Here is a 17,534-nt window from a genome sequence, read left to right on the forward strand (position 1 = left end):
GATATATTGTATGAAAAATAAAAAATGAAAAATAAAAAAATAAATTTGAGTGCTGTTGAACTATCCCACTGGTCAAATGACTCAAACTTGCCGGTTGAGCTACCGACATGAAGAAGTGAAGTGACTCGGATTTTGTTTAGTGTAAATGTCATTCATAGAGTACGTAATACTCCACTAGATTACTACTATAATTGTTGTGGTTATTACTAATTATTTCAACTTTTTGAATAGAATATAATTATTACATTTGGTAAATGAAACAAAGAACTCATTATTCTTTTTTACTGCTACTTCTTGATTAAGTAAGAGTGACCCGCATTAAACATGTCTTAATTTAACATCAAGAAACTACCAAGTGCTCGATCTCCAAAATCCCAAGAGCTATTATATTATATTATTTTATTTTATTTTCCCATATCCCTAAGAAGGATTACATTTCTGTAAGATAAGAATTCAAGATGCGAAATATGAATAAACTTGTTTTTCCTGCAAGATCATATACAAATTAAATGTAAGGAGATTTAATCAAAATTCGGAACTACATGTATTGGCTAACATATTTTCACAAAAATCGATAAGTGAACACAAACTATAAGCTTAACAGTTATGAACATATACTGGATGAAACCACAATCTTCACCACTGTATGAGAAATATATGCGTAGTGAACATTAACAGAAAAAGCGGATCAAGAACAAAAGAAATAGGCTACAACCAGAGTGTTGCAGGAATTTTAGTACGATGAGAAACCACACACAATTAGAGAGAGTTCAGAATGAATATGCATCACCGTCCCCACTATACTGTTATAGAATCACGACCACATAACAAGTGCAAAAAATACAATAACAATCCCCAAAAATTTCGGCTAGGCGTACAGTATTATTAGGCTACAAAACCAGTTTTAACTTATAGGTGAATGATGAATCGCTAGCAAGCATCTTCTGTGTTGCTTCATGCCGACAATCTCTCTAACTTTGGGTCCTCCCAACACCTTTTTCACAATCATGGGGGGCATAATCCCATGACTCTGCATGAAATCACAGGCTTTGGAATGTTTTAAAGAGAAGTTAGCCAAAGTTGATTTAACTTAAGGGCCCTTATCTCTCTCTTTGTAACAACCAAAACTTGGAAACAGACGTCCACTTCTTTGCTGGTGGGGCTCCATTCTCCTAAAGGCACACAAACCAGAAGATAGGAATGAGATAACAACAGAAGGGCAGTGCTACTCCAGCTCAGGTCCTTCCGAGGTTGTTGACACATGTCGGGAACTGTGGCTTGCAAGTCCGAGCAACCTCCGGCCTTTTTCAAAAAGAAACTTGACAGAGAATTCCATATCGAAGTCTTTTCTTGGATCCTCTCCGAAAAATCCACTTCAATCATGATCTAACCAATTTGTGTCACCAAGTAAGCATCTTATGGTGGCTTCTTCAATCCAACTATATCTTTGTTGACTGCCTCTGCCATACAAAAAAACACAAATATTGAACCAGCATGATATTCCAGCTCATTCTTCATTTGAAATAACAGTGATATTTATTCAACATTTTAGACAAATTTCATCCACAGATGGAAAAAAAATTATCTCTTTTAACAAGACCTGATGTGTCAAGCACACAGAGATAACATGATTGGTGTCGTAAACAAAATTGAGTCATAAGAAAAATGAAGTAACAAAAAAGAATAAATGAGGGGAAAGATTAGAATCTAATCATTGCAGGTGCAAAGAGTTTTAGTTTGTTGTGAATACTACTATTTCATATGTAATTTCAATAAATGAATTAGCCTGAAGGCTCAGTAGCTAAGTAAAAGCTAAGTAAAAAAATAAACTGAGGATGAGGCTAGATATCCTCACAAAGGGAAAGAACCTTGCATGGTTTTTGTAACAACACTAGGGGTGGAAATAGTAAGCTTCATATGAGCACTGCTGTGAATTGTGCAAACTGAACCTAGACTTGGGGTATATATATTCTAAGCAAAGCTTTGAAATCACAAGTTAGCTACAAATTAGGCCTCTGTATAGAAGCATATAATGGAGAACTATAAATCGACAAAATTGATAAATGTAATAACTTCATAGTTTGAACTTAAATGCAAAAGAGAGACAAACAAACAGACCAAAAAATAAATAAAAAACCTTCCCCTTCATTGATAATATATATCTCAAATTATTTGAGGAATTAAAAGACTACTACAATCTTCCAGTTCAACAACTCATGTTTATGTAACATTCTTTTATCTTTACAAGAATGGTTTCCTTTTTGCAAATCAAAAACATGAAAATTATGCTTCATGAGAGATGAGCAATCTCTCGAAACAAGAGGATCTACAGCAGTAACATAATTCAATTTCTTATCAATATGCTCTACCTCCCAAAACTTATAAAAAAGGAATAAATAATAAGAACAAAGTGATAGTGAAAAGAATAATAAGTCCTACAAATATAAAATTCTAAAGGAGAAAAAGATGTTACACTGAAGATGCAACAAGAAGAGCCTCATTAAGCACATCATCCTCACCATTTGCCAGGGCGAACAGCTCTGCATCCTTTTCTTCATCACTGGACAAATCCCGCTTCTCAAGCTTCGAATGAGCAGCAATAAATATCATTTTCTGAGCCCTCTCCAAACCTGCACTTGAGTGACCATTGGCACTGACCCCTCTCAAGGAAGACCAATTGCACTTGAACCTACATGAAGTTGCATGAAGGAAGATGAGCCTAACTGCAACTTTCCCTAGTGACTTAAACTGGGTGAGGTGAGATTCCCACACAAGCCTACTGCTTTGAGGATTGGCAATTTTCATCTTCCCAGTATTGGGGTCTCTCTGCTTCATCTGTACAGCCTGTGCATATACAGGATCAAGCCCTTCTGCTCTCCATTTCATAAGCTCCATTAGCACAATATGGGCCTCTTCCCTTGATACAAGCCGGGTTAAAAGCTTGTCGACATCCTTCTCTTGCTCAGGCGTCAAGCATTTAAAGGGAGGCAGATACTTCCCACTGGTGTCCCTAATCAAATAAAGTGGATCAAGTATAAATGCAGCAGCCCAAGCAGGGTGATAATTCTTTCTAAACCGCGTATCAATCACCTTTTCCACTGTCCCTTCGGAAATGTGGAATTTCAAACACCAGTCCTTCACTTTCGCTCTAAACTCATCCCAAAGGGGAAGACACTGCCCAATCAGTGGCTTCTCAGTCTCAATCTCTTGAGCCATTCCTTTGATTTGCTTTACTAGCAAATGCACCGCTTCGAGTTCATTCCAAAAATGAGGACTTCCCATCATCTCCTCTATCTCTCTTGCAAGTACTGGCTCCTCCATTGACACCATCTTATATGATTCGTCTAGCACCACTAGCTGAAGTGCACGTGCTGAGCTGAGTATGTCCTCAACCATAGTGCACGCAGGTCCGTAGTTTGATTTCTCACATTCACCCAAGGGAACCCTTAATAACCCAACATGCCCATACTCCTGCAACTGATACTTGTGAAAATTATTTCGAACTTGAGAGTTGTTATTGACGAAATTAGCCAGTTTCGAACAATTCTCAATCACATTATTGAACAATGGAAGCTCCCTATAGAAGTCCTTAATCAAACTAGTGAAGCCTTGAAACTGACAAGAAAGATTAACCATCCAATGATGTTGATCCTCTAAATTCCTCAATGACTTGGCCTTAAACTTGTCTGCAACTATACCAACACATTGTTGCACATTGTTCCCACAAATGTCTATGATTGTGTCCCATAAAACCTCTTCTGCATAGTTAGAAGGCACACACCCATCGGTGAACACTGCCCTCCGATACACACTAGTACCATTGGGAAGATTCACAGCCAAATTCACCAAATTTTCTCCCACCCCTTGTCCACCATTCTTTGATTTCCAACCATCGGAAGCAATTTGAAAGAACATGGCGTCTCGAATTCTGGCTTCTGATTCTGCTTTGGCTTCCTCAAATTTGGCGTCTAATCTAGCTCCGGTGAGCTCTCTTCGCGACATTGCCGGCAAACCAACCTGGTTAAGGAAAGCTTTGAACTTTGGGTGGTCGAGACTTGAAAGTGAGACTGACCCACATGACTCATAGACCCAATCAGCAAGATAATCAAGTGCAGAATCAATCTGGGTCTTGCTTAGAGTTGGACCAGGCGATGATTTTGGACTCTTTAGCTTCTTCACACTATCTTCCAACATTGCTAAAGCCCCCAAATCTTCTTTCCCGCCAGACAACATCAAATGCTGCTGCTGCTGACCATACAAAGAACCGCCGCCGCCACTGCCACGACCACCGGAAGAAGATGAACTACGCTTACGGTGGTGCTGCTGCTGCGAAGCAGAGGAAGGCGAAACCAGATGAGGCATAGAAATTGACGAAATTGGTGAAATTGATGAAATGGGTTTGGGAAAATGATGGTAATTTGGGCAAGTTCCTTTCTTGAGATGCTCTGAAGCAGTTCTCGATGGGTTCGAAGCAGAGAAGAGAGACTCACACAGAGAACACCTCAATTTCACAGCTTTGGCCAAGCCCGAATCGGGATTGTGAACCAGAATGGGCTCAAGGTGAGACCAGTACCAAGCCCCTTTGCCCTTAATCGCTTTGTTTCGAACCATCACCAACCCTTCATATCGTTTTTGCAGGGACTTCGCTGCGAGCTCGTCTGGTGAGAGTGACACTGACGAAGACTCAACGTGTTGAGTGGGTGCATTTGTTCCCGCCATTGTATCAGCAACACTGCAGAATGAATTTGCAATATATATCGCTGAGTATAATCAAATATATATGTGTGTGTATATCTATATATGGTTGTGGATGAAAAAGGAAAGTTGTGGTTTTTCTATTTAGTTTGGTTTTCTGAAGGGTTATTTTGGAACTTTAGATTATGGTTTTGCCATGGTTGGAGGGTATAAGGGTGGTGACCGTTTGACGGTCGTAGCCCTGCATTTAACCGGAAAACGCCTACGGCGGCGGACGGAATTTGATGTTCTCCAGAGGGCCATTCCGGAGTCCGGCGATCTGGTACTTTAGGGTTGTGATGATGGTCTCGGTGATGGGTTGTTTTCAGTTGTCTGCAAAGAAGTTTCGGGGGGAGAGAGTGAGAGAGCGTGTAGAGAGAGAAAAGAAGAGAGGAGTCAAGGGAGTAGAGAGAGTAGAGAAACAGGGTGGAGATATGTACCATGTTGTTCCAAACGTCAGTGTAATGATCACGCGCTGTACGTGCAAGTGGAAAAAGCTTCTGCTTGGTTAAAGAAAGAGAGAAATTTTTTTGTTTAATTGAATTCTTTCTAGCATTGCATGTAACCTTAAAAAAACATGAGATTATTTTCATACTTTTATTTTACTTCAATTTGCTTATTAGAGAGTGGAGAAGAATATCCCATCCACATGGTTACTAATTAGAATATCTCACCCAAAAAATAATTTTCCATTTTTAATTAAATGAAAACCATATAATGATACAAAAACTCAGCAACACTCAATTTTAAAAAGACCTGTGTTAAAATAATTTTGTGTTCTAAAAAACTTTTACAACAAAACTGCTTAAATATTTATTTATTGGAATAAAATATTACAATTGCGCACAAAATATACTATGTTACTAGGTCATTAGTAGAATTGTATAACTTCTCTGCCTTCCTTACACACACACACACATATATAATGCATTTGTGATGATCCATTTTCTCACTCTTCATAATGCATAGGACGTTGTAGTTACTAGTTAGTGGAGGTACGTTTTCATTCGTGATTCTCGTGCACATTCTCGGTCCAAAATCATTTAACAAACAAATTCTTTCATACGGTTTAAGTTTCCCGCTAGACTCAGTTTAAATTTTAACTCAAATTTTTTTCTTAATTTTTCACTCAAAATTTAAAAACTTATTCTATTTAGGAATATAAATCAAATAAACATTCTTTCTAAATTTACACAATTATACTAAATAAACTTTAATATTCTTCTAGCAACAATAGTTTTGTTTATAACATCAAGTGTAAGGAAAAAAAATAGTACTTTTGCATTATAAACCGGATGGAAGGATGCCGAGTAAAACCTTTATCGGTCCCCCTCACACTTGTTTGAGTTTTTACTATACAATTTAGGATAAATTATACTTAGTCCCCTTAAGACTTGTTAATATTTTACATAGACCCCTTCTTGATTTCGTAATCCCACTTATCTCTTCTATCAGTGAAATATTTATTTTTATTTCACATTTTCTGTTGCTGATACAAATTATTCATCTTCGGATGCACATGCACGATATGAAAAATCTGTTACATAAATAACAACATCTTCGGATGCACATGCACGATATGAAAAATCTGTTACATAAATAACAACTTTAAAGAAACTAAATAAAATTATAAATTCAAAAATAGATTTAGATAGGATATTGATAAACCAGAGGCCAGTGGAATTTACCTATAGTTAATTACAACTCCTAAAATCATCAAATGAAGAAATCCATTTTAAATGGGACAAGGGAGGGTGGGTGCTTGAGAAAATAGACTATTTTGCCATCCCTAGGAGTTGGGCTGGAGAAGGGAGCGACGATTCTTAAACCACACTTCCTTAATTAGAACGTGAAGTCCACGCTGTTTAAAGCAGTGGACCAGTGGTCTTCGATATTGAGTTTTATATTTGGGACTTTTGGACCTTGTAGTGGGGTCTTGTGAGACATTGGGCAGCCCCTTTTTTTTTTTTTTTTTTTTTTTTTTTCAACCCATTAGACATTAGTTTTCTTTCTTTAATTTCATTTATACTATATATATATATAAATTTAAGGATATTGAGGATTTTGTTTCTTTAATTTTCATTAATACCATATATATATATACATATATACATACATACATATACAAAGACATATATAGGATATTGAGGATTTTCTATTACAAGCTTATATGGCTCTCTTATTGTGCCTTGTTTTTCATGTGGTGTTAGTTAGAATAAGGGCATATAATAGGCAACCTAAGAACCACCAGTTTTTTGATGGGCCAGTGTTGTTGACCAAATCAAACATGGGAATGGGCTTGACAAAGTTTCAACCAATGTATTTGCAATTAAGAGACGTCAAGGGTAGGTGATATATTACATGGATTTAGTCATTCACGAGCTAATTTGGTCTTTCTTTTTGGCACAATTACATGGAAACATGTACCATAATCTTTTGAAGATTCTTCTTTTTCACTCAATTACATGGATACATGTACAGTAATATGGCGAAGAATGTCGATTTTTATTTTTTTATTAAATTTAAATTTGACATTATATACACGAGTTTTTAAATTTCTGAAGGTCTGTTACACATTTGTTTAGTCATATGGTCAAAAACCATGCATCCCAATTTCTTAGATCTCGGGGGAAGATCTCTTGATTTTAAACTCAAAATTGGAATTGAGTTTTTGTACTAACAATTTTGACTCATTTTAACCATTCAATTATTACTGCAGAATACAGTAAATATTAAGCAAAATTCTGAGTTAACCCGAAGGGATTCAAAATCTCAACTCCTTTAAATTAAATACAAGTTAATGAGATCCCTACACGCACAAAACTTGTAAAACTACCTATAAGGTATTTAAAAAAAAAAAAAAAAAACAAATTTATTGAATCTCCGTGATTTTTTGTGATGTCCATCAGTCCATGTCTTGTTTAGGGTCAGTTGGTGAAACTAGACTTAGGTCTCCTTGATACTTGGGTCCAAGACCCCAAATATTGTGCTAATTGATGAGCCATTTCTTAAAAAGTAACTATAGTTAACCCAACATGAGTTTCCTATGTCGCATCTGATCAGAGTTGTTGGAGAGGGAGCTTTTAAGTACAAAATATTGGTATCTAGTGTTTGGGTGTGGGTTTGATTCTTTTCCAACTCTGCAAATTTCTGATTTAAAATATTACCCTCAATATGAGACTTGGTAGATAGTCAAGAGTCAAGTCCAAAGACGAGTAATTGCGAGAGCTCTTAAAAAATAACAGATAATGAGGTTTCTACTTTCTAGACTTCTAAATGGGGAGTACCAAAAACGAATCCTTAATAAAAGAAATAAAAAATATGCAATGGTGAGACCAGGAAAGGAAAAATAAAAAAAGGTAACAAACTCGCCCACCGTGGGGCTCGAACCCACGACCACAAGGTTAAGAGCCTTGCGCTCTACCAACTGATCTAGACGGGCTTTCAATGTTTTGCAGGGTGTATCTTCTCCATATATATAAATTACATAACCACTGGAATATATATTTTAGAGTTAAGGTATTTATCGTCACCACTCTGCATTAATAAATTAGGGTTAAGTTGAACAATAAAACTACTGACAACCTTACAAGTTTTAAATACGGAGGTTCAGCTCTCTTACTGTTCTATTCATAAAGTGAACAACATAGGAAGTGCTTGGGTTTTTCATTTACCATATTAGAGCATTTTTTTGAGGCAAAAACCTCGATGTAATTATCCTCTAATCTCAATGCCATTTGTTTCCATCTCAATGCTGGTTGAAGAGTAATGTTGAGAACCCATATTAAAAGCAATTGGAATTTCATAAATCTAGGAAACATTCTATTGTGTAGCTCACATAATTTGTTTCTATTTGATTGTTGATATGATTAAGTAATTTGAAAACATGACTATTTTGCTAAAAGTTTATTACTTCCAAGTTTTCCACTGTCTGAGCTTCATCCGTACGAAGTATTCTAAGTACATGAGCATCTCAGAATTCATATTCACAAGAATCAGAAGCAATAAGCCCCCAATTTATAAGATAATGAACTGAACATACTGTTTAAAAACATCAGGTTATACACCTAAACCCGGAGTTTTCAAGATTCACCCATCATACTACAAAGGATCACAATACCGAAAGACCACAGTCATCTCCATCTAGACAGCCAAAAATCTCTAATATTCCAGACCATGGCATAGTGAGAAGTGAGAACAACAGATGATGTGAACTTGAACATCAGGTTCGAAGCGTTGTCACTATTGAGAAGCATGCTGGAAAAACCAATGGCTAGTCTTCGGTTCTGAAGCTCCATGTTTAGTCATATTTGAAATCTCCACCAGGGATGTTGTTTTGGCCTCCATTTTGTTGCCCACTGCTCTTCAATTCATCTTTCAACTGAAAAACGTAAACAAGTAATGATTTTAAAAAACTAACATTCAAGCAGTACAACATATCAAACTTGGTCACCGCTGCACAATGACACAAAGGGGCATCTATCACCTCCTGCCCAGCATATAATGTCACCAACATTGAGACCAAGCATATAAACCAAAGTTCTAACAAAAATAATGGAAATCAATTACAGGCTCTAAAAAATCAGTAAGCCTCCAGGACTTAGATAATGAATGAACCCCTTGCACATTCTACAAAAAGAGAGATGTGGAAGAAGAACTCAAATCAAGCCGCCAAACAACCAACACAAACAAAGAGACAAAGAACTGCAGCTTTTACCTGCCGGAGGAGCCTCTTTTGGTACCGGAAGCCCTAGTGAGATAAACCAAAGAAGCATTACAACATTATAGCATAAGCTGTTCTGAAATAAAAATCATGAAACTGATTATCTAATTACCTTATCAGTTCCATAGATGTAATCACAGTAGGTGAACACAGAAGCAAAGTTGCTCTGGCTCTGTCCACCAACATAATGATGGTAATCATGGTATTCTGCACCACCATAAAATGGAATATATTTTGTGGGAGTCCAAGGAATGTCGTACCTGTGTAGTAGTGGTATGACACGTTATAGATACTCTAAAAACATACTTAAAGTAGGAGAAGACCAGCAGAAATGTTAGAGAGCACCTGCTCACATTTCAAAACCTTTTACAATTTGAATGTGTGTAAGCCAAAAAGAAGGAATACAGCTTGCTATACAAGTGAAAAAGGCCAACTCTGCTTTTTCTGCTTTTTATCTTTTATCTTGCTAGAGGATTGACAAACAAGAAAAAGCATTACACATATTCAATTTCATGTCAAGTGAAAAAGGCCAACTCCGCCTTTTCTTTTCTTTTTATCTTTTATACCATCCCCTCTTCCTTAGTGCTCCTTGCTGGTGCTAGCATGTCTTTTATACGCATAACCAGACTATCTTCAATTGGCCTTTCCGTACATCCAGCTGTGTAATTCAGCAAAAGAGATTCTTTTCATCACTTTTGTATATGTTGAGAGAAATTTTCAATGCTTTTTATATGTTAAACTCGACTCTAGTCATATTGACAAGAGGCTGCAGGTCAGGTAAGAATTTATAAAGAAAATTTTATGATTTACTCAACTTCCATAAATGATAAAAAATAATAATAATAAATAAATAAATAAACAACAAATTTAGGAAGAAAAGGAATCCAGAAAACAATAATTTGATCTGGTTCTCCAACTAATCATCATTACATATATTTTTTATATTTAATAGCTAAGAAAGGCAAAAACGAAAGAAAACCAACATAATCAACGACTATCTACCAAATAACTAACCTATTATTAATTTTATAATCAATGGCTCTGTAATTATTAAAGGCTCAAGGTGTGTTAAGCACCAAGATCTCCTAAGCACGAGGGGCAGTGTAATGTGTCTAAAGGCCGCACGTGAGCTTGGAAAGGTCCAAGTCCATGACAGTAAGGCCAAAACCAATGAAGCAATGCATAATATACTTACAGTTGATATAATTCAATATATGCAACACCAACGAGTCAAAAATATTTTTAAAAGAAAAAAGAAAAAGGAATATTGATGTTATTATTATTATTTTATTTCTTTTGACATGTCAATTAGGAGGAATAGCTAAATGAATGTGCATGTGTCCTCTGAATTTGTATATATGTACAACTAAACCAAATACCAGGCAAATATGCAATAACAAAAGGCTACAACTATACAAACCTTAAGCATATATGATATTATCATAAGTATACTTTCTTGGTAAGTAAATTTTTATACATATGAAGAACCAGAGCACTAGAGGAATGTAATTCAAGTTGACATATAGAAGTGGTCCTGAATACCAAATATTTTATATAATTTAACTATAGGACATGGCATCCAATAGAAGTTAAGGGAGAAAAAGGACGAGGAAGATATGATTAAATGATTAATAATAAAAAAAACCTGCTTTTTATTGAGCATCAAATCTACTAAAAAGTGGGATCTTGAGGCCTTTATGCACATCTAATTGAAAGGGCTTGCCTGTCATAAAATGAGCCAACATGACAAACCTTAACAAGCTTAGTGCTCATTAATGTACAGGCATGCCTTCAACAACTATAAGCAGCTCGAATAGTACTAGCAAACTTAATCCTTCGGAAGAACTATGCAACCGTGAATTATTTTCATAGCAAAGTAAGAATTTTCCATTTTTCTTTTTCTTTATTGTTTGCACAACAATCATGTCTCAGAAACTTGATTTAAGAATTTATTCCAAGAAAAATAAATAAATCACTCACAGATTTGTTCATCGACTTTCCATGTTGAAATGAGAAAATATTAAAGATAGCAACAGGGGTACCTTTTAAAACAAAAGATTAACTTGTGTATAAAATAATAATAATAATAATAATAATATATATATATATATATATAATCTAGAGTTAAAATTTACAGCAATCAATCCACGAGGACCCATGCCCCAAATACAGGATCTAATGAATCTCTTTATATTTGAATTTTAAAATCATTTACAATTAGATTTTCAACTTTCAGTAGTCATTTTTAGAGTTTATTGGTTCTATCTCCATCATTCACATTTTCTTCATTGAATTATGCTCAACTTCTCAATCACTTTTATTATTCATTTCCCTTTTTTTGTTTGCTCAATTAATTAAGAATAAAACAGTATTTCTTTATACATTCAACAAATGGATTCTTCAATAGTAATATACTCATTTCGATCATACACTTGATCTTGAAAACTTTTAACACATTGGACCTAGAATCCAAAATTAATATTCCTAAATAATAACATTGCAAAACAATTGATGACAATGAAATGAAACAACCATCAAAGATAAGACCTCTATAACAATTCAAGAAATTCATATAAACTTCTTCCCAAGTTAGCACAGAGTAATATCTGGAAAGTGAAGAAGACCCAAGGCACTTTAAAGGCAATAATGAAGCAACCACACAAATAGAGGAAGAAACAATGATGCACAAGAATGACATTCCAGACATAAAATCCACATTTCTCTTGATCCAAGAGTAAAACATGTTCATTATTTAAATTTTCTTAATCAACATTATTAGATTACTTCCCCTTTAACCTTGAACCTTGCTATAAGGAGCTAACAGTTTCACCTCCCCTTTGAGGGAGGAGAGGTTTTACCATTGGGCTAATGGCCCATTGGTGTGTCAGTGTGAGTACTTAATACTTACCTAATCAAAAAAAAAAAAAAAAAAAGGAAAAAAAGAGCTAACAGTTTCAACTCCACCACTACTGATTCAAATCAACCAAATTCTAAACCCAAATTCACATATATAAAGCAGCAAAAGCAAAAGACGTTTTTGATGGCAAATAAGCCCTAAATCATCTATAAATTATAGCAAACACCTATGTTAGACAGAGCAGGAGCAAGAGCGAAAAAGTGGCAAAATCTAAAATTTGGGCAGAGCATTTCTACACTTGTATGCTATCATAAATAGATAGATAGCATGCGCATGTATAAAAAACTTTCGGTATTTGTACATATGCTAAAGGCAATTACTGGGTGAAACAATAAAAAATTAATCTCATAAATTATTTCTTCTACGTTAGGAGATACATAATGTTTTACCAAGTTAAAATACAAAAAAATTAATGCTATATATATATTTTTTTAAAGGGGTATAAGTCCAAAAATCTATACATTTATTTGTAATTCTTAAAGAGATAATGTTTAAATTTTTATAAGTTAAAGATTTAATTTAAGAAATTCTAAAAGCATCTTAACTAAATAAAATAAAACTAATAAGTTTATACGCAACCTTTTTGCAAATACACATGTTTGCACACATGCACAAACTTAATATTTTCAGATTATTATATTCTGTTAAGAACTAGTTTAGATATCTCTTATAATTAAGACATTTATTATTAAATAAATAACATAAACGAAAAATTATCAATATGAAATGGGCAACAACATGGTAAGAATTGTTGTCCTTTCTTAATATTATAGGTTCATTTTTAGTTCAGCGCGCTTCTGGCAGTTTTTATTCAATTTTAGGTATATTTTGTTTCGTTGTATATATAACTGTCACTTGTGGTTGTTCATCATTCAAGGAATGTAAAATCATTATGAATTCAAGAATTCGCAAACAGATTTGAGGGTTAACAAAATTGAATTCACGAATTAAGGAATGATTTCCTCTGAGAGTCCCAATTCACTCACGTTGCGTGAGGATGGCACCCCTTTAGGAGCATTGGGTGACTTTGGCAAACACCCTAATTGTGAATAAATGTAGTAATATATAACAATGTAACAAGCGCAATAACATATAATTATCTTCCAATTATCAAATACCAAAAATAATAATAATACTAAACAAAAATTAATAAATTTTTATTTAATTAAGAAAAGATTAAAAAAAAATGGGGCTCTAGAGAAAGAAGAAACTCCAAAGGAGGTCGCCCTTTGATCCTCCTTTCAAAGCCCAAAAAGTAAAGTATTATTCAAAATCCACAGTTTCAAATGAATTAAATACACAGTAAACAACAGAACAATGAATGATAAAAGCAACTTTACTGTTAACCATCATTAGCTCAACTTAGCTAAAGAAGAAAATGGCATTCATCAAACACATTAAAAAAAAGTGATTTAAGGCAGCGCATGCGTACCCACTGTGAGTCTCAATGGCCTCAATCTGCCTCAAAACAATCCATAGCCAAAATGTAATCATGTGCCCTGGAACAATGGCAGGCCCTAGGAATGAAGGAATCCCAAGAATCAAAACCTCCGCCCAGTGCGCGTATGGCGCTGCATACCCGATCGGTGCAGTATATTCATGGTGAACCCTATGAATTTTCTCGTACCCCCATTTGCAATGCAGAAACCTATGGATCCAATAGTTCGTATAGTCCTCAATTATGAAATAAACCCCCAATTGCGCAACAATTTCACTCAGTGATGGCAATGGTAAACTCGTCCGAATCCCAATAATCTTCAACAATAATCAAGTGATAAGCAATAAAATTTCAAACCCAAATCATTATAATAACATAAAATATGCATAACCAACATAATTATTTTCAATAAGAATTAAGTGAAAACCAATAAATAATCAATTCGAAATCGTTATACTAAAAGGATGTATTCATAATTGTCTCATATTATGCATTTCAGTGTGTGAAATAAGCAACATAATTTCGGCCAGTGATGGCTATGTCAAGCCCGTTATAGTCCCAATCATCTTCAACAATAGTCAATTAATAAGCAATAAATAATCAAACCCAATATCAGAATAATAAAATGCAATAACTATCATAGTTATCATATATATATATATATATATATATATATATATATAAAGAGAGAGAGAGAGAGAGAGAGAGGGGCATACTTTGATGGAAGGGTAGGAGATGAGTTGGAGAGGGCCAACGACGAAGAAGAACATGCGCATTACGTCTCTGTAACATTTGAAGGTTTCGGAATAGGAGAGTTTGATTTTGGGTTGGATTTTGTAGATGTGGATTTTCTTGTAAACGAATTCGATGAGGATGTAGAAGAGCGGGACGACGGAGAATACGAGGAAGAGGAAGAGAATGTTATGGCAGTAGAGGAAGTAGTCGGATTTGGTGGCGGAGTAGTTGAACCATACGGTTTCGACGGTGGTTAGGGCTCGGCCGAGGGCGGTCTCCGCCTCATGGATGGTTTTGTAGGGCAACATGGGCGGCGGAGGCGGAGAGGTGCGGAGATTGGCGGTGGGGAGTAGAGGACAAAGTGGGTCGCAGGCGCACAAACAGTGGGTTTGTGGGGGTGGTTTAGTTTGTTAAAAATATGCGGGAATATTTAAATAAGGAAAAATAATAATTCGCATTAGTACTCACTAGTCCACGTCACTTGTTGTAAATGAATGTGTGAATACATTTAATACTCTTCCCTCCCCCACCCAAAATCAAAGCCTTCCCTTGTCACACAAATCAATCATTATTATTAGTATTTTTGTAGGGGCCTATTTTGACTTTAACCCGAGCTCATAATAAAAATAAGTTTGGATTGGACTAATCAAATATGAAGTTGAATTGTGCTCAAGTTTGAATCAAATTTCGTAGTGTGCTTAATTGAGATTAAGTTGATTTTTTTATCTTTTCCATCCACTTGATTTGCACCCAATTTAAATTTAGTGGGACGGTACAAGTGGTGAAGTTTAAAAGGTAAGATTGCTTACTTGGTTTAATACATTTAGAAAATGTTATAATTGACAATTTTAAATGTAGTGGTTATTCTAACATTTAACTTAAATATGTATTTAAATTATGTTTTTTTTTATCTTTTTAATTTGAGTAACGTTGGAGGAACCGAATAGCTAATTTCGAAATTTCATCGACGTTACCTAGCCACGTCAGCTTCATTATCACTAACGCGTGAGAATTTAAACACTCTCTCTCACCTCGCGTGGGTTTGTCTTCAACCTCACATACTGTACCAGAATGGTTGGGTGAGTTTCGATCTTCAAACTCACAAATTGGATCAGATCCCAAGGTTCAATTGTAGTACTCAACGGCAACGATCCCTAACGAGGAGGCTGCTTGGTCTTCTGTTGCAAGAGATGCGTACCGGGCCACCGGACCAGCTTCCGACTGCCCTCTGTGTCGATGGTGGTGAACTTACAGGCGCCATATCGGAACTCATTTAGACGAAATTAATAGATCCAAACAAAAATAATGGGTCTCTCTGTGTGTGTGTATATATATATATACAAATTCATTCCCAAATAAATATTATACACTCATACCTATATCTATGTGTGTGTGTATATACCTTCTATTGTATATTCTCTTGCTGATTATGATATTTGTGTTTTCTGGTCAATTACAATGCTTGAGAAAACCATCTTAACACATTTCCAGAAGACAATGGTTCCGATTAGGATTTTTCTGAGTTTTCCTTTTATTTTATGCACTTATTTTTTTTTTTTCGTTTCAAAATCGGTGACTAAACAAAGTTCAGATTTAGTTTGTCCGGGAAAAATTCCAGACTTGTTCATTCTCTAAATAGAACCCATGTCTTCAGATTTAGTTTCTCTGGGTAAAAATTCAAGACTTCATTCTTTAAAGAGAACCCATTGTCTTGAGGTTGAAGATGAATTTTGAAGGGCCCACGCACGTGAGGTAAGAGAACATGTTGAATTATGTTGTTTGAAGAAGCTTACGTGGCCGAGACACGTCAAGTTCGGTGAAAATTCGAGAATTAGCTATTCGATTCTCCAATCGCTACTCTTTCAATTTTTACAGAGAGGCCTGACTGCAGTTTTTCCACCGTCCAAAAGGAGGAATGAATGTAGGTTGTGACGAAAATAGATGTCCTGAATGTGAACAATGCGACAAAGAAGGATTATTGTAAAAGATTATTGATACTTGGATTGATTGGTCGATAGCTCCTTTTAGGTGAGCGAGCGTTTCAACTAATGGATCGGGGACTACAAGGCAACGATTGGAGAGGGAAAGCCGGCACATGAGTTTATCGGTGCATCTTTTTTCAGCTTCTTTTTCGTTTTACAGTAAGTTTATAAGAATTTAATTTGTACGAAATCTAAACACAAAAACTGTATTTGGAATCTTGAACTTCAACAACAATCAACGACTTGAAGAACCTAGGATTGATAAGGGTTGATATTTCATTTATGTATATATTATATACTCATGTCTTGAGTAATTCTTGTTGGGGGAGGTAACAATAAACAAATATAGCGGAATAAATCTTTTTCCTATATGCAAGCAAATATAATATGTCTCTACTTTTATATGTGCTGAAAAAAAAATAAAAATAAAAAAATAAATAAATAAACAATCAAACCAAGCCACAAGAACACAAGCAATTTTTTACATGAAAAATTTTCCCAGTGTGAGAAACAAAAACCACGGGACCTAGTCCAGTTGAAACCTCCACTATCAACCAAATAATTGGTACACAAAGTCATCTCTAATCTTAATTAGAGGTTACAATACATCTCATCAAGATATCACCAATCTTGGCAAAAACAAAGAGAATTGGAGAGAAAAATACCAAAACTTAGTTACTATTCACGGGCACGAATCACTGTTCCCGAGCTCAAAATCCGATCTCCACCATTCATATTTTAATTCATTGAGTCGTGAACCTCTCCTCCAAATTTCAGCTCGATCGGACCACGAACAAAGCTGGATCGGACGTTTGATGAAATCTGGGCAGAATAGAAAAAACCTGCGTTTTTCTTCTTTCTCTTGTGAAAAAAACGGTTGACCTCTCTCCCTCTTTTATTCTGACTTCCTTAGGGCTATTTACCCTAAAGAGCTGGGTTTTGGGCTATAATAAAACCCACTTGGGCTTTCCTCCATATAGAAGAAAATAAACCCAACAAATCTCC

At 35.4% G+C, this 17,534-nt stretch overlaps 2 protein-coding genes and 1 non-coding gene across 6 annotated transcripts; all 3 read right to left on the reverse strand.

Annotated features, from left to right (window-relative positions):
• Positions 1–769: 769 nt before the first annotated feature.
• On the reverse strand, positions 770–5,153 carry LOC132283779 (uncharacterized). Of its 3 annotated transcripts, none has more exons than XM_059785795.1 (2): positions 2,520–5,153; positions 770–1,460 (listed from the first exon to the last, which is right to left on the reverse strand). In XM_059785795.1, the coding sequence occupies exons 1-2, from the start codon at positions 4,717–4,719 to the stop codon at positions 1,417–1,419; spliced, it is 2,244 nt and encodes a 747-aa protein (XP_059641778.1). In that variant the 5' UTR covers positions 4,720–5,153; the 3' UTR covers positions 770–1,416. The 3 variants fall into 3 exon arrangements, with proteins under 3 accessions (XP_059641778.1, XP_059641776.1, XP_059641777.1); XM_059785793.1 differs by having other exon boundaries at positions 2,474–5,153; XM_059785794.1 differs by lacking the exon at positions 770–1,460 and having other exon boundaries at positions 2,470–5,153.
• A 2,950-nt stretch (positions 5,154–8,103) lies between these two features.
• TRNAK-CUU (transfer RNA lysine (anticodon CUU)) lies at positions 8,104–8,176 on the reverse strand. The gene has a single exon. It is a non-coding gene; the product is annotated as a tRNA-Lys (tRNA).
• A 543-nt stretch (positions 8,177–8,719) lies between these two features.
• On the reverse strand, positions 8,720–14,964 carry LOC132285448 (methylsterol monooxygenase 1-1-like). 2 transcript variants are annotated; one of them, XM_059787643.1, is made up of 5 exons: positions 14,529–14,964; positions 13,807–14,129; positions 9,570–9,717; positions 9,452–9,484; positions 8,720–9,115 (listed from the first exon to the last, which is right to left on the reverse strand). In XM_059787643.1, exons 1-5 carry the CDS (start codon positions 14,853–14,855, stop codon positions 9,035–9,037), a joined length of 912 nt encoding a protein of 303 aa, XP_059643626.1. In that variant the 5' UTR covers positions 14,856–14,964; the 3' UTR covers positions 8,720–9,034. The 2 variants fall into 2 exon arrangements, with proteins under 2 accessions (XP_059643626.1, XP_059643627.1); XM_059787644.1 differs by lacking the exon at positions 9,452–9,484.
• Between the last annotated feature and the right edge of the window lie 2,570 nt (positions 14,965–17,534).

This window comes from Cornus florida, unplaced genomic scaffold (genome assembly GCF_030987335.1).
Source record: "Cornus florida cultivar Cherokee Brave unplaced genomic scaffold, ASM3098733v1 CherokeeBrave_3.0.0_Hap2_Chr11, whole genome shotgun sequence".
Classification (NCBI taxonomy): domain Eukaryota; kingdom Viridiplantae; phylum Streptophyta; class Magnoliopsida; order Cornales; family Cornaceae; genus Cornus; species Cornus florida.